This window comes from Megalopta genalis, chromosome 12 (genome assembly GCF_051020955.1).
Source record: "Megalopta genalis isolate 19385.01 chromosome 12, iyMegGena1_principal, whole genome shotgun sequence".
In the NCBI taxonomy this organism is placed as follows: domain Eukaryota; kingdom Metazoa; phylum Arthropoda; class Insecta; order Hymenoptera; family Halictidae; genus Megalopta; species Megalopta genalis.
Window position 1 is genome coordinate 6,730,079 of NC_135024.1, and position 17,893 is coordinate 6,747,971.

The window sequence follows — 17,893 nt, forward strand, 5'->3', positions numbered from 1 at the left end:
TGTTAGAATTATTTAGAGTTAAGTTAATTCGTAGTGGCTTTGTAATTTATTTCACTCATCTTTTTGTTATTTTTGTATGCATAGATTGCATTTTAAGGCATAAATCAACATTTTCGAAAATCTGACTTACACCACTACGATTCTAATACACTCATTCAAATTCATTTTCATAAACTGGGTGGTCAAACAACATTCTTTTATGCTCTGGGTCCAAATTGAACAATTTGCTCGTTTAAAACCATTTTACAGAATCATTTTGAGACAATTTTAGAGTTAGAAACGTATCATGCAGATTCTAATAGTCCAGATGTAATTTTTAGAATAGTAATTTTATGAATCTAATGATGAATCTCTATGATCTGTAGAATTAGTAATTCTACGCATACGCACACACACACACACAAAATGTGTAGATAAAATATTAAACGGTGAAAATACCGAAAGTATCGACGAATTATGCCACTTTAAGTTTAATAAGAGCATCAAGTAGGTACATTTCTTTGAGAACGTGTGAAAAGGAATTGGCGCAGCAGATTCGTATATACTTAAACATCGACGTGCGAATCGCGGCGTCGGCTGTGCCAGAATGAACGATCGTTTAAGTAACAGATTGAACTTAGGCAGCTATTCAGCACAGGCCCATCTCGTGGCAGTGTAAATGTACCCTAATAGGTTCAGGGTCCGCCGTTCGACAAATCGATCCGCGCTGTTCGCAGCAGCGAGTTTTCAGGGTGTACCAGTTTTCTCGAGCGATACCTACCGCGCGCGAAACGGGGCCCCATACGCGTCCCACGTTCCGCATACATTACGCGCGAAATGAATGATTCGATATATGGGCCGTGATACGGTGAATGATGGGCCGCAATAAAACGCCGTGGCCCGATGAGTTTTGGAGCGCGCACTAAGGGGCTCTGATCCGAGGATGATTCCGATCGTTGATCGCGATTCACGCCGGTGAATCCGAGCGAGATCTCTCTCCACGGGCTTACGCGAAGTTATTATCGCGCCGCGAATAATACCACGCTCGATTAGCATCGATGATCGCGGTCGTGCGGGAGGACGCATCGCGTGGACCGGGGGAACAGGGACGAGATGCATCGTTCCCGCACGATCCGGTCGCGCTAGGAACGATCGACTTGCCAAGGTTAACCGCGTGGGATGATCGGATACCAGAGTTACGGAGCTTAACGATTTTACGACGCTCTTGCGTTTCCTGTTGCGATCCGCGCCGACTGCCGGGATGGGATCTATCTTCGTGTGCGAGATGCGCACATTGAATTAGCATAGCTGATGCTCCGTATACTCGGTTTCACGATAAATATGTCCTCTGCCATCTGATCGGTTTTGAAACGGGCGTAAAATTGAGTCACCGATTGATTGTTTACCGCGTCTTTCACGTACACTGCCCTCTAAAAGTATTGGTACACTAACAGAAAATTAGATAAATTTGAGAAACCGATAGGAAATTCTTAGAATTTCTTCAATGCATTTCAAAGGTAACTGTATTAAACTGAAATAGGTACACTAATAGAATATTAGATACATTTAAGAAACCTATAAGAAATTCTTATAATTTCTTCAATGCATTTCTAAGGTAATTGTATTAAACTATAAGAAATATACATGCATGTACTTTTTTTATATTACAATAAAAATAACGTCTATTTTATACAAGAAAATTACATTTTCTTTTCGACGATATATCGACCGCGTTTTTTAATTACTTTTTGGACTAACTTCGGCATCCGTTTTATCAGTTTGTTCATTATTTTTGATTCCATTTGATTGCATGCATGTTTTAGCATGTTTCACATATTTCGAAAGCATATCGTACGAAATGAACTCGGCATGCGTTCTCGCTGATCAAAATGCAATAAATGGGCAAACTAATTGCACAAGTGACAGACACTTTTAACTTAATGCGCACTTTCGATGCCATTAAAAATGCCATTAAACTTGATACTAGGCATAAAATATTACCTAAACTGATCGAGGAATTACAATTTATACTAAATCAGCAGGTGTACTAATACTTTTGGAGGGGGAGGGGGTATATCTATTCCTGAGTATATCAGGATGAAACTTCTAGTTTATTCCTGTACTTTCATCCGGGTGTGCATGTTTTGATCTCGATTTTTGGATGTACGATTTTACGACGATTCTTTAAATAAAGGAACTCGATCATTGTGAAATACACATTCTATTTGAATCGTTTCACGTACAATAAAGTGTACTATGTAACAGCAATTTGCTCACTTTACGTTGATTTTGAAATGATACAATTTATTTCTTTTTCAAATACAGTCGAACCTCCTATAACATGTTTCTTCGGAAACACGGATTTCGATACAACACGGAACGAATCTATCGCTTTGTGGCGGCTAAATTCTGCGCTCGCCAGCAGATAACCTTTCCGCAACTATCCTCTAACCTTAACCGATTAAAATCGAAGCTTCAAACTAAAATACCGAATACAAAATAAAATACAAAATAAAATAACCTTCGAATGTGGTCTAAATCACCAAGAAGCGTTTACTCACCTTCGAATCTGCTTTCGATCTCGAACAGCTGCCGGAGGAGGGAGGGATGCGAGAAAAACGAGACACAATGACCGTAGATTAAACAAAAATATTTAATTCCGCGTTACGTGTATGTACTGGCCGCTAGGAGTTCACCGCTTACATGCTATTATGTACAAAATGGAAAGGAAAGAAGATTCATCGATAGGACGGCGGACGAAGGATGAGGAGGAGGAGGAGGTGGAAAGAAAATAAAAACAGAGAAAACAAATATACGTTCGCCTGTCGCGCCAGCCGAGAGGTCGTACACCAAGCGGAAGTGCAGAAGCAGTATTCTGATTCGTAGACGAAGTCCTGTCCCCCATATCTCCATTTTCGCGTATTTACAGGATGCGCGGGTCGCTTGATTGATGATACCTGACGTCACTCCTCCCGTACGTTTCATTTACTGGCCTCGATCGTCGGCGACGGGGTCGCGGACGCGCGACGAGCGCCGTATCCGCGTCACCTCGACCCGCGCGCACACGCTTCGCCGTACGAAAAAAGCAGAGAAGAGAAGATCGAATCCGATTCGAACAGATGATCACGGATTGGCCGAGCGATCGCGCGCGCCGATCGAGGCGCGATCCTGTCCCAGGACGGGCCGGTATTTCAAGTTATACAGATATGTATAATAAAAACAATATTTCTATAAATATATTATATTAAGGCACTCGACTACTGGCCGATATATCTGCGAATCCCCAGGTTTCATTGTACAGGACTCATAAATCTGTCGGAAGGTTCACGCACACCTTCTGAAATGGAAATACTAAAACTGGATAGGTCGTCAAACGATTCTCGAATCCTTCCATCGAACATGGAAGGATCTTTGTCAAATGAAAATTTTCAGGTGCGCGTCTCGCGATGTTCGGTAAGTTCAACTTACAAATGTAATCATAAATAATGTACAAGCGTAATAGTTTTACGTGATTGTTACAACTCACATAGTCGTTCGATTAATTTCCACGTTGGCCGATATCGACGAAATTTTTGTCACGTAAATCGTTCGAACCAGTACGAAAAAAGAAAAAGAAAAAAGAGAAATAGAAGAAACGATATTCTATCCGAGAAGATGCACGGAATCCGTTTTGACGGGCACGTCGAGACAGCGCATGCTCGCGCGCGCGCGCGCTTGTGCCTGTGTCTGTGCGTGTATGGACGCGACGCGACACGCGGCAGAAAAACCTCTACATGTCAGAATAATGGACCTAAGTGAAATCAACGATTAGATCGACCGTCTCGCTCGCTTTCTAGCCGCTACCGTAATAAATTAATCTGGACTCTTGGATCGGTTCAACGGACACCTATATACAGATTTGAACACATTCTCGCGATTCGACGTCGTTGCTCCAGTACGATCCTCCATCGAAGCTCTCGGATGCTTCGTCGATGCCTTCGTCATGTTGCATCTTCTTCTCAGTCGCGTCTCCGAGGTCTCCGTTCTCCCGTAGAGACCGAATCCTCGTCGACTCCCATGGAAGCCTTCCGTCAGCCGGCCTCCTCGAACGAGGATTCACCAGTACCCAAGTTCGGATCAGAGCTCAGAACCAGCCCGTTTTGGGCCTGCTAGTTCCACCGATAAGTTCACAACGACAACGGCAGCTCCGCCGGCCTCACTCCCAGCCTCAGGTCCAACGGTTTGCTCTTGGTGGTCGCCTCCTCCTTCGCCGGGCTGTTCAGTTTGCAGACGTTCTCCATAGACCTGTTGTCCTCCTCGGACAATTGACTCGGTCTCGGGGAGCTTCTGCCGGATCGGACGCTGAGATCGATCGGCTCGTCCTGTTCGACGGCTAGGCCGCCTGGGCTGGGACTAACCAGCAGCAAATCGCCGCCTCTGGGCGAGTGCTGGGACGCTGCTGGCGTCACCAAGCCTGGCGGCGGATAGATCAGACCTAGACTATGGTGAGGGTGAAATCCAGTCGTCAGGGTGACGGTGGCTCTGAACTTCCTGGGCAGGAAATCCCTCTCCGAGAGAGTCGGGGACGCTGCCCTGGCCTTGAAATAACTCAGCGCCGAGTTGCTTCTAGATTCGGTGTCCTGGCCGTCGCCACCGTCACCGTCACCGTCGCCATCGCCGTCGCCGTCGCCATCGCCGTCGGCGTCGCCATCGCCGTCGGCGTCGCCGTCGACCGACGACGCGCCGCTATCGCTGGGCGTGTCCGCCCTCCTTTTGTACGTCGGAAGGTAGGGTCTGAAGACTTCCGAAGGGCTGGACGGCACGCAGACGTCCTTTTGAGCAAAATTCATGGGGAACATCGGCGAAACCGCGTGCTGTTGCTGTTGTTTGTAGAAAGGGAGAGGTGTGGTGTTCCTGGGCGGTGTTGTGGGGGGCTGCTGAGGATTGCTGCTTACCCTTTCGCGCTCCTTCTGCCAGGCCAGCAGGCGTAACTGGTTCTGCAGAGCCACGTCGTCCGGGTGAGGCGACTTGTCGTCCACGTTGCGCCGTTTCTTCAGTAGCGCCATGTCCTCCGGGAGAGGCGACTCGTCGTCCACCTTGCGCCGTTTCTTCAGCATCGCCACGTGTAGGAGGTGCGATTGGAGGGCTAGGTCCTCCTGACTAGGTGAGGCCTGTTGACTCTGAGTCTGAGGCAGGTAACCGGGCAGGAAAGCTGGACCGAACGGAGATCCAGGGCCAGGGGTCACGTTCACGGCCTGACTGCCGTTGGCTTGTTCCTGCAGGAGACAGTGGATCTTGAACCAGTTCGAGCGACGACCATACCGGGAGCCCGACTTCGACATGCCCACGTTCAGGCACTTATGCAGCCGACACGCTTTGCACGCGGTGCGGTTCTTCTTGTTGATCACGCACCGACCGTTGTTCTTGCATTCCGAGATGCTGGCCAGGTTGTTGTAGGTACGCCCGAAGAACGACTATAATCAGAAAAGACCGGATCGGTGATTCGACCGTAGGCAGATCGGGGGGGAACGTTAGAAGCTTAGATAGTTTATCGACAGATATCGTAAACGCGCGCCAATTTGGCCGGGCTTCTCGCGGGTGGTATTTTCCTTCGATCTGGGGAACGACGATTGTTTATTGAGCATAAAATTCATAGCAACTTTTTCGATTCCGCGCGGGAGCGCGATCCGAGGGAATTCTATTGCCGGTGGTTGGATCGTTTGGTCAGTGATTTACCGGCTTGCTAATCAAGTTTTTCATAAGCCGCCTCTTATCATTCGACGCATAGCGAATGATTTCTTCTACTCGCCGCTAATAGACTGGTCGACCACGCTTCTGGGAAGCTGGGTGCCGTTTATGACCTCCAATCGCGTTGCGTTCATTAATGGCCACCGTTGCCGTGTAACGAGACTGTTGGTTCCGTGATTATGATAATATCCTCTCCGTTTTAGTTAATTACCAGCGCGCGCAGGAAAAATCTGCCGTTTTCTGCTAGAAGTTTCACACTCGAGGATCCTATACTTAGTTTGTCCTGAATATACGGATCCTCGCGTGAAATATTTGTCTTTCGCGTTACAGCTGTATCTATTAGATCGCGGCGTTAATTGTTCCCACGGTTACAGGAGAGCGAGGGGCGGTCCTGGTCTCTTAATTTTCCAAATGGTTCTCCTTAAACGGGGAAAATGCCTCGCCAGAAGCGGCTCCGCCGATGACAATACATTTGCTCGCGGAGATCAACGGTGTGGTGAGTTATTGCCAACGAATTTTTGCCACGGTTTCTGCGAAAGGCAAGTAATCCCGGTAACTTCCTTACGGGGACAGCGAGTGGAAGCAAATAGCGAATCGCGCGGCACAGAATCCGCCGTTCTTTTCGTCGCGGACTCTGCCGGCTGTACACGGTGTCACGAATCCCACGGTACGCGAGAAAACGAACGACAAAATTGGGAAAATTTTTTCATAATTCGAGCGGTCCAAGTTGACTTTATCGAACGGACACCCTGTATATCTGGGACGAAGGATCGCCGAAGGATCCGCGTGAAGGGCCGACCGCGCGCGGACCGCGTTTTCTACCGGATTAAACGTCAGAGGTTAATGTTACGCACGTCACAAGAATTAGCATGCCTAGAAGAAGAGCGAACGACGAGGGGGTGGCTGGGTAGTGTACGAGATTGAGCACACGGCCGCTCGTAAAGTTAGACGCCTGTCGGCCGACAATAAAACCGCCTCGAAACCGACGAGCATCGAGGTCTAATTTACGACGATACTCTCCCGCGTCTTGGGAACCATTTTATTCTTTCGAGGATGCTCGAAGTGGCGATCAACTTCTTTCATCGCGGTCTGGAAGCGTGTAAAGTATTACGCGCGTTTAGTAGCTACGAACGGAGTTACTTTGTCGGGCAAGCCTTGGTGCTTGAGTTTATTAAATATTCTTGCGTCTCGTCTCCTTAAATCTGTCAAAAGTGAACAAATTCTGATAACAGATTAAATTGCTCTATCTGAATAAAGCATTGGAATTCAGTTTGGGAGATCACAGACACAGCCTCGAAATAGCAAGATTGGTTATCGCCAGATTGCAGATTTTATGCATTTATGACAATATTGGATATTTCTTTAGAATTCAATATAGTATAAAGAATACTGGAATTTCAAAATGCGAATCAATTAGTTTTAATTTTTCAAAATGATTAAAGAAAGGATGACCTTGCTATTTAGTTTCTGGTTTTTAGAGTTGATGAAGACAATTTTTATTCAGCATAAAAATCCACAGTCCTGCTATTATAATAGTAATCTATGCTTTAGTTAATTCACTTTCCTCCAAATAAAGCTAACCAATAAGTTAATATATCGATTCTATAGACCGCATCGAATGCAGAAACCGCAAAGAACATAGAACGAGTCATTCTCAGCGCACCCATATTTCATCGTAAACCGGAAACGCTCGGATTCTGGATTTCACCTGACGCATCCGCGTGGGTGACTCGATGACGGTCCGAACCTTCCGAAGCTAGAAATAGATCCCAAACGGGAGTGTCGAATCATCCAGAGGACTTGAAAAAGTGATCGATCGGTCGATTTTCATGACCGTCGCGTTCATGACCGAATTATTCGCATACGTGTCGGACACATATATTCATTAACACTGGGCGGCTGGTTTCAGATTCACTTGAATCCAGATCATAAATATCGTCAGTTAACTGTCCAATTTCCGGCAATCAATTCAAATTTTCACGCGTTCTATTAAGATCTACAGAAAAAAAACTAACCCGCCAAGAGGAAGTATTTTTGAAAAATATATTGAAAGAAACTGACAAATAATATTACAAATGATCCTAATCACGCTGCGTTATATTTGTATTCGCCACCCCGTTATATTTTCATTAGGAAGTTCAGATTCTACGGGTTCAAGAATATTCTCTCGCAACCGAGAAGGAAGATCACATCGAAATAATAGCGGAGAGCGGGGAAAATTGTTCGTTAAGATGCAAATGAATGCCCGGCGACTCGAATCGGCCGGCTCTCGCAGGGCAGTCGTGAGAAACTGGCTCGTTCCTCGGCAATTAGAATGGACGGTCTGCGCGGATACACTTGTTTATTAGCGGCGCGAGTCCCGGTGAAAACGGGGAACCGCGACGTGGGGATCGTAGCGTCAGCCAGGGCGCACGGTGGCGTTGATTAATCGATGTCACGGGTACCTGAGAAAGAGCGCCGGAAGGTTGACAAACTGGTAATGATCGCGAGATGCGAGCCCGGATCGTCGGACCAGCGATGCAGCGGCATCAGCGGCGGCGGCGGCGGTGGCTATAATCTCTCGGCAACGATCTTAGATCTCCGCGCGGTCGGACGCGTTGGAAATGGCTCCCGTACGCCAGATGATCCTTGGCTGTCACCGCGACTGTGTGAAAGGGGTCACGGTGCCGTCCGTGTGCACGCGAAAACCGGCACGGCCTCGGGACCCGATCGCTTCCGCCTACGAAACGCTCATTGTCCGCGCTGCAATATGATCTAGTGTACACGCGTGTCGGCGAAGCCGGTCGCCGCAGCGCGGCGGTCCGGCCGCGAGACCGGGACTTTCGCGGTACACGGAATATTATATAGACCCGGTAAACTAGTATAGAACATATATACATGTGCGCTCTATCGGGGATGGAGGGAAGCAGAGGCGGACAGCGTGAGTCCAAGAGCGTTCCGTTAGAAAGCGTTTTCTTTGCGATCGGAATCGCCGCGATGGTTTAAATCCTACCGATATACCAGGTTTCTGGTTTTATGGAGAAACTCCGCGCTATGGGACTCGTGAGCGGCCCCGCTAGATTGATTATTTTGATTAATGCTTCAATGGGAGATCCCGAGACGCCGATAGTTCCCGTCGGAGCTGCACGCTCCCGCGGAAAACGCGGAGTTTTATGGCCCCAGCTATTGAACTGTGAACCTGAATTTCACTGGAACCCGTTCCGAGCAGCTGTATCAATGGGAATCGAGATCGGAAACGGCTTTAATTGTGCTTCGAGGAAATGGTGATTCCACGCGGACGTTACTGCGATCAACTGGGACGTTGTTCTATCGTAAACTGCGAAGTAGTTCGGAGACTTCAACGCGTGGCGGGAGGTGTCTGCTTCGATCGTTCGACGAGAATCGCTACAAAGTTGCGTCCTCAACGAAGCCGATCGAATTCTCTGACCACACAATGGAAAGTAACAGGGTTACAATCCTCTGCGATCATTGCTAACTACATTTTAAATACGTTTGAAACATCGACAAAAATGTTCTCCATTTCACAGACAGGGGCCGCTAGATAGCCTTACTTGACGAGTCCTCTAGCGGGACCAGGACGAAACGCGCCCTTTCTTTTCCTTCACTCTCCCATCATTTATATTTCCGCCAAAATATCTTAACACTAAACCTACCGCGGTCAAAGTGACCGCTTTCTTATTTTGCAATTCTGCAAAGTTCCGAGACTCTTTCGAGGAAAACGCTTGAATAAGTTATATTATTGGAGCAAGTTTTATAATAAAAACGTTACAAATTCTAAATAAATTCGGTCTTCTCACTTTTGTGAAGCAGTACATGCCAGTTAGTATTACTGCTTGATAGGTTTAGTGTTAATATCTGATATTTTTGATGAATAAAATTTGTACTTCTTAGTGTCGCCCTTTATGATTTATATAATTATTATATTTTACAAAGTGTTCATAACTTTTTTTTCTTAAATCATATTTCTAACGTATTATGCTTATAACATAATATAGGAGAGAATGCGTTGTCGGTTGGCTGGGATAGATTAATTGGTTAAAGCAGTCGTCCGGCAAGCGGAAGATCCGTGTTCGAATCCCATTCCCGATCTATTCGATCGGTCGACGCCATTTTCACCTATAAATTTCAGAAGTGGGACTATGGGGCCCATGCGTTCTGACACATTTTAGACAATTTAGATATTTGGGATCGGTGAAGATCCATGGCCGAAGGCGGCCATATAGTGTCGGGAATGACCGAACTGTGGGAGTCCGGCATTTTTCTGACGTGTTGTTGTGTGTTTATAAGGAGAGAATGTGTTGTCGGTGGGTCGGGATAGGTGCTAATTTGTTAAAGCCAGTCGCCCGCCAAGCGAAAGATCCGGATTCGAATCCCGGTCCCGATCTATATACGATCGGTCGGGCTCATTTTCTCCCACACTACCAAGTATAACCTTGACATAATCAAGACTCGGTACCTTTTCGGTCGGCACTAAAAGGATTAATAAGCTTATTTTTCAGCGTCTTCTTTTCACTTTGTCGAGCACGTCAGGGCGTCGGGGGCGTCGTTAACGTTTGGGAGAACGATCGTTCCCGAAGTGAAACGCGACGAAGCCCGCGGAAAGCTGTCGCGGTTACAATCGAGTTCGCGTACGCGATTGCGTCGTCGAGTCGGTCAGCTGTGCGTATCTTGACCGTAGACAGAAAACAAGGTGGACAACGGGATTCGCGTGATTGCGTAAGAGCGTGCGAGCGCGTGTTCCTCGGCTTTTCAAGTTTTTGCCGGTCCTCGTCCGGTCGCGAATCACGTACCGGCACAGCGCACGGAATCAAACCGCCGCGGCAGCGGCTCCGCGTCGCAGAAAATTCTCAGCGGCTGAAACGCGAGCCATTTAGGGCCGGCCGGCTGCGACAAATCCGTCATGGACGCCGGAGATTATCACAAATCAGCCGGCATGCCCGGAATCCCGGACTGATTTGCAACGCCATATAAAACGCCAGCGGGGAAATCGTTGTCCGTGATCGTGAAGCGGCAATCGCCGCGGGAAAGTTTGACAAATTGTCGGCAGCCTGTACAAGAACACATCGCGCCATAGTTAGGCAGCGGCAAAAAACCGTTCGTGAAAATTCATACCGTATCCTTCCGACTTCGATCTTTCTGTTTCGCCATGCCCTTATGCGCGCGCGCGCGCTCATTCTCCTGAACCTTTCCTATCAATTGCACAATGGAAATTTCGCCAGCGCCGAGATATCTTCAATGTTCTAACTACCAGTAATTAATTGGTAGTCAATCATTGTATCATGTGACAATACATTATAATTATATTATATACATATATTAATAATACATTAAACGATTTTTATCGGTACATAAATAAATACTGTAAATTCTCCCTAATTGACGCTCAGATTGTGCACAAAAATGGATGATTTGGGAAAAGGAGATACGATTATTCGAGCCTTGCGGCTCGTTTTTATAGTTGTTGACAATCGGTAACTATAAAAAGGAGCCGTCAGGCTCCTCTTCTCAAATCGTCCATTTTTGTATACAATCTGATCCTCAATTAGGGACGATTTACTGTAAAATATGATGCTCCGAATTCTATCGTCGATTCTCGATTTACAACGAAATCGCATGCTCGACGATACGAAATGTTACGAACACAGAATAAGGAAAGTCTTCAACCTCATTTCTTCATTTCTCACTCTCTCGTATAATGGTAGGTATTTCTCGAATCAAATTACTGTAACGTAAGCTAGTATGTGCAGATACAATGCGGTTTATACTTCTCGGAACCGCGAGACAAATCGAATTACCGTTGTTCGCATCTAATTAAGCAAGCGAAACCGCAAAATGCCGTCATTCACGACCGCCGCGTTAATTCCCATTAAAATACCGTCCGGCGGATCTGAATGAAAACGCTTCCGCGAAGATCGCCGCGTTTTCCTCCGGGCGCGAGCGAAGAAAATCGAAATGGGCGTTCGGCGAATCGATTAATTTCGCGTCGACGGGGTCAGGACAGCGCCGAACACGGTCAATTCTTCGACCCGGCGTCGGGAATGCGATTGGCACGGTGTTTGCTAAGCTCGCGCGCGTTGCGGGAACAATTTCCTCGTGGAAAGAGCGAGCGAGCGTCCGATCGCGTGAGCGTGCGAGAGAACGCGTGAGCAAGGGCGGAGGGGAGGTGAAAAAAAACCCGAGCGCGCCGATAGTTTCCCGCACGTGACAGGAATTCGAGGCGCGGGCAATCGGCGCTGTCTCAAGCGAGCTGAAACGGACCGGCGCGCCGCGCCGGATTGTAAATGGTCAACGCGAGCGTTGGGCGCGGACCGGAGCTGGCTGGCTCTCTTCGTTCCGGGAACGAGCGCGAGCAAATTCGTCGACGGATTCACAGATTCCGTGAAATGCACGCGACCTTTGTCCGCGCGACACCGGCTAAGTGGTCTCGCAAACACGAGCTTCGTGGCCGACAGACGCGGATGACGTTGCGAGTTAACGCGATTAGAGGGGACAACCGCCTCGAGGCTGAAATAATTTTCACCCGTGACAATCGCGGACGCTCGGCTACGAGCGCCGAACAATGGGAGCCGCGTGCGCGGCGGCGAACACGCCTCGCGATTACGTAAAGTGAAGCGTCGCGGTACGCGATCGCGGAAAAACGCGCCGATCGCATGTCCGCTTCTAATCGCGGCCCGCGATTGCGCGGACTGCGTGAAAATTTGAGGAAAATCCGGGTATCGTGGGGTCGACTGTCTACAAGTGTTGGAAATTCCTCGAAACTAAGTAAACGGATGATATCGGAATTTATTTATTGGTGAACCGTCTGCGCTTCAAAATTAAGCCATTTTACAGAAAACTCTTTACAGCTAAGGATCAACGACTGGACTACTTGAATTGAAGTAACCAGTCCCGAGATCATTGTCTTTGAACATTTATGAACTAAATTTTGTATTTGAATGAAATAAAATGATTAAAACGATAAGGCCATTCTTTTTAAAAAAGTAGAGTTAAACAGTATTCCATTTCATGGTGAACAGGATAACTCGGAACTGCGTAAGTGTCCGCAGTTCAATTACAAGAAAAATGGCCAATAGTTGAAATCAAAGAAGCCGCAAACTCCGAATCACCCAATTTGCGGAACGAAACCGGTGCAACTGCGCTTCGCTGGTTTAAATAAAATTGCGAAACCAAGTATCGTCTCGTCGAAACGAAATATCTTATTGCGTCTTCAGAAATTCATCTCGAACACGTATTACCGATGCGGCAAGAATGAATTGGTGGTATTTTCATCCGTAGACCGGTGATTGAATCAGGATGAAGGAATAATTAGCTCAAAGTCAGCTGGTTGGCGCGCAACAGACGGGTTTGACACACAATGTTGCTCTCCCGAGACCGTACCGCGGGCCTCTACAGTCTAGCTGGACAGGTCATTTCACATTCCCACGTCCTTAATATAGATTCTTGATACGCGAGCGAGTAAGAGGCGCGCGGAACAAGGACGCGAAAGGTAAATGAAAAGGACGAGGATACGAGGAAGACCGTTCCGAGAGATAGAAGGAGGCCACAGGCGAGAATAAACGAAAACGGATGGGTAAAGGCTGCGAGACCAGACATTGGAAGAAAGACAGAGAAAGAGGGAGAGAGAGAGATAGAGAGAGAGAGCGAAAGAGAGGTAGAGGGAGAGAGAGAGACTTTGTTGCGTTACGTGGGTGCGAAGGCGAGGGCACTGGTCTCACAGGTGTCTCAGCTGATTGTGTGGAAACGGCATGGAACTGGGGAACAGGTTTCTCTGTTCACCATTTTTTAGAGGACAATAGAAGATGCGTGAAAAATTGTACTTCCTGTCGCTGAAAGAGTCCGAAGACATTCTTGAAGAACGCGTAACAAAGTCGATACTTCCGAGTTTAAAGAGGACAAAACTATAAGGAAACAATGCGAGAATAATAATTCTTCAAAGACAGGCAATTAGTGGCACAAATTAGATAGTAGTACAGATAAATAACTGGTTAAGAATCATCAATTTTCAAATGGAAAAATTGAAATGTTACGTAGAAGTTAATAGTCTAGCGCTGGTGATCTCAATGCCTGGAAGTAGTATCGCCCCGGAGATTTCAACGCGTGGCAGTGGTATCATTACTCACAGCCAAGGCACCAGTGCTTAAATTCATTTTACCAGGCAATATACTTAACACTAAAAGCGCCCTGTATTCTGCAACTGTTTCAGACTATAAACGTGTACATTCGAGTCGCAGTATCGTCACGATTACCTTGCAGGTTCGCGAACCGGAATATACAGGGTGCTCCAGGTTATTTCTTCCTATTTTAACGAGGTTGCGAATTCTGTGCATTCGTGGCGAAAGCAGCGAACTGCTGTTTCGGTTCATTTTTAAACAGCTCTTGCAAGAGCAGCAGAAAATTTGCATTGTTCTCGGTCTTCTCAATTTTAACGATTTTTTAAGGAGCCATCGCACGTAGCACGTTAAGTGCTAAAAATCGACTCCACGAATTCTCATGAAATCTGCGTGATTTGTTCAATGATATTGAGATAACAAGGATAGAATTTATCTTTGTGGATTGTACTTTAATTTCTTCGAATCCTTAACATCCTAGTAAAATTCAATTTGTTCGAATATATAATATTAAATAAAGATTAAGTTTGAAAACTAGTCAAGAATTAGTGTTATAGTTAAATTCTTCTTTGATAAAATAACAAACTACAACTCCGTGACACTAGAATTGAAAATTTCAGAAACGTGATACGATTTCGTTAATCCATTTTCTAACATTTTGCGGGTCCCAAATTGTGCAACACATAATCAGAGTCGTTGAAAGGCAGAAATAGCGCAAATCAATGTATAAAATTAATACCTTGATACAACATTAAATAACATTAAATCAACCTATCAAGAAATCGACTTACACCGACTTGCCACCGTTCGTGTATTAACGCAAGAATTAATTTCCAAACCTGTCTAAACAATTCCGTCATTAGCGCGTGTGTGAGGCGTCGGTCGAAGCGTGAAGAACGAACGCGAACAAACGATTATCGCGTTGTGACTCGGCCCGCGGATCTGCAGTCGAAATTGCCTGGGGAAGCCCGGGATGCAACGTACCAGTTGTTGCACCTAAGAACCGGTCGTGGATGTGTCAAGCGACGCGTCGCGACGTTGCCCACCACCAATTTCCCGTGGCTTGTGACTAGGACGCGGCGCGACGCGTCGTGACCCTGATACACGCGCGGATTCATGCTCGCCGATGTTCGCGGAACGCGCGTCATCATCCTCGTTCCAGCGAATCCGCTCGCCTCGCTCGCTCGTCCGCGCTCGCGTTTCCTTCCTCCCGTGACTTTCCCATCGGGGATGACTCGGCGATGCTTGAGATCTGAATTCCGTGTCCTGGCACTACATGGTACCAGCTGCTCCGCTCGCGGTAATAATCGGTCACGCCGGTTTTCGTGACGTCTCCGCGCGCCGGGAAATCGTTTTCCCCGCGCGGCGACCGTCGGGCCGCGCGCGATGGGAGGACGGACGAGCGCGAATCGTTAACGAGCCGTTCCACGTAATGACTTATCTAGATCTCCGGCTATTTCTAGCTGTCGCTGGCGGCCAACGCGCGAGACCAGCACGCGTTCCAGTCTCGCGATTTTATTCCGCTTTTCTCGATCGGACGCCGCGCATGACTAACCACCAGGTATGATCGATATTCACCCGATATTCGCCGCGAGCCGCCACACGCCGCCGGCAGTTCCTTTTTCCGCGTACCTTTTCCTCGGGAATAGAATCGACGCGCGGTGAGGCCGAGTCGCGCGGCGATCGCCTCTACGCGGGTCACTACCCCCTTTCGAAATGGAAAGTACGGGTCGCCGGCGGAAAGATGATTTCTGCGAGTCGTTCGAGCAATGCTCGGCGAACGGGGACCATTTGGCCGCGATCCAAGGGAACTCTGCTGAAACGGGATCGCTGAAAACCGACACGGTGACGTCAGCTAAGGAGACCTTGGCTGATGCGCGGCCTGCATGCCGAACAAGAGAACCGAGCCACTCTCGTTTTCGTTTCGATTTTTAACCGTGCCTACGTGCCGCCGTTGCAGATCGAGTTCGCTGGCTCTCGCCTCTGCATCGGCTCGAGACCCGCTCGTTTTAATTATCCGGGGATATGTACCTGGATCCGCGGTGTTCACCGGTGGTCCCCGCGTTTTAATGCCCCGTGTCATTCGAGTTCGCGCGGTTTAACGCACTTTTATGACGCGCGGTGCTTCCATGTTCTACGTACGCCGCCGATTGAATTGCAGATCGCGACGGGGACAGCTCCTAACTGCGGGAACAATGAACGACGGTCATTGTATGCTGATTCCCCATCGCGATTTTGTAAGTTCGTTTCTCCGGCGATACGTGCGGGGAAATGCTGTTTGACGATCGGTGAAATCGATTTTCGTTCCCGTCCGCCACGGAAACCGACGCTCTTTTTTAACGTTCGGTAATTACTCGGGTCGCCGCTGCGGCGGAATTCAGTTTTGGAAGCTGCGAATTGTGGTCGCGGCTGTTTCAATGCTCTTTGTCTGCGAGATTATTGCTACGGTGTTAGAAATACGCTGCAGATATGTATGCATCGTGTATGTTTGTTGAACCTCTTCGTTCAGTTTATATCAGATAGATATCGCGCAACTAAAAAATACCGATAAGGCAAACTGTTATTTTAGAATTAGATCTTTCGTTCGAACATTAAGGCCTGTACTCTTTGCTTGCTGTTATAAATTGCGTGTTCATTGTTAGTAAATCCACTGTCCAATAATAATTTATGATAATTTCTACTAAGTATTTATTATTAAATATTCCTTAATATATGGATTAAGTCCTTAGATAAGCACCTAGAGCTGACCACCAACGATCTCGTACCGTAGACGAAAAATATTCCACTTGATCGTTCGTTCCTCTTTCAAGAATCTTCACAAAACTCTGAATTCGTTTTTTCTGTCCTCTTATATGGCAAACAATTCTAACAGCCTCTAAACGTTTCCAAATCTTCGCCAATCGATCCTCATTTTCTCTACCTGGTGAATCCTTTTCAAGAAAACCATTCGAAGGCGAAGGACGAGTCCGTCTTGATTTTGGCGGCTGGCACGGCTCTACTAATGGCCAATCCAAATATTTTTGAGAGCCGAGTTCACGCGGTTCGGAGCGTCGCGTCATCGTTTCAGCGTCGCCGATCAGGAAGTCATCGATCTTCCGGCGGCGAGACGAGCCCGTGTTTCAGTCGCCGAGCCGCAAGCTCAAGTCCGCCGCTTTGCGTCTGACTGGCGCTTTATGGTCGCGGACAAGATCGTACGTCAGCGATTTTTCCGGCGGCCCGATATGGTCGCGGGGAATTTGTCTGCGCGCGAGCTATTTGCTTACATTAGTCGGTCGCGATCCGCGCCGCGGAGGAGCCGCTCAGTCTATCTCGAAGGGACACCGTACGACGAACTACGTGTTCCCTGGATCCTTCCTCGGATAGCCTAGCATGCCGGGATTGATGCGACGCGCAGGATTCACGCTCCAGGAAGATGCGAGCTTGGACGACGGACGCGTTGCATACACGCTGACCGCTCCAAGCTCGAACGCGGTGAACTGTATTCGAGAATTTCAATCGATTCCCTTTTAAACTACCAAACGCATTGGATGCAAGGAAAGCGCTCGATTCGATATTTCGCCGATAAAAAGCGGGACCTCTACGAGCAGAAGATTTCGGAGCTATCCGAAGAACGTCGAACAATTATGGAACAATACGTCGTTAAATAATATTTGCTCTAAACGTTGAACAATCGTGCTTCATTTTCTCGCGAAAGAACGAAATTACTTTCCGAACAATATAGCGACACTGAATCTATCGAGACGGTAGATTAAGACATAAAAATAATGACAAGTCTAAATAAATTCGCATCAGTTAATCGATTACGTTTAGGATTCGAGAGGTATCGTTGTTGAACCACGATAATCTATAGCAATATGTGACTGTATATAAGTAAGATTCTTTCATTGGAAATGAAAGTTCTGCCCATTGAAGCTTGACACTGATCACATCATGCGTTAAGGCCCGCGATCCATTTGATAATCTAGTATTTCATGCGTGATGTAACTACTTCCGCATTTTCTAATGAGATTCAATAAATCGAATATCCCTTTTAATTGCTAAACTTGCGAGGAACGGTTCTCAAATGAGACTAAGAATGA

The 17,893-nt window shown here is 47.3% G+C and overlaps 1 protein-coding gene across 3 annotated transcripts in view; it reads right to left on the reverse strand.

Moving 5' to 3' along the window:
* Positions 1 to 2,614: 2,614 nt before the first annotated feature.
* LOC117217480 (uncharacterized) overlaps positions 2,615 to 17,893 on the reverse strand; it is a 48,998-nt gene continuing 33,719 nt past the window's right edge. For all 3 annotated transcript variants that reach the window (XM_033465110.2, XM_076525462.1, XM_033465111.2), the window contains exon 3: positions 2,615 to 5,432. In XM_033465110.2, the coding sequence (XP_033321001.1) occupies positions 4,146 to 5,432 (1,287 nt within the window). In that variant the 3' untranslated portion in view covers positions 2,615 to 4,145. The remainder of the gene's footprint in view (positions 5,433 to 17,893) is intronic.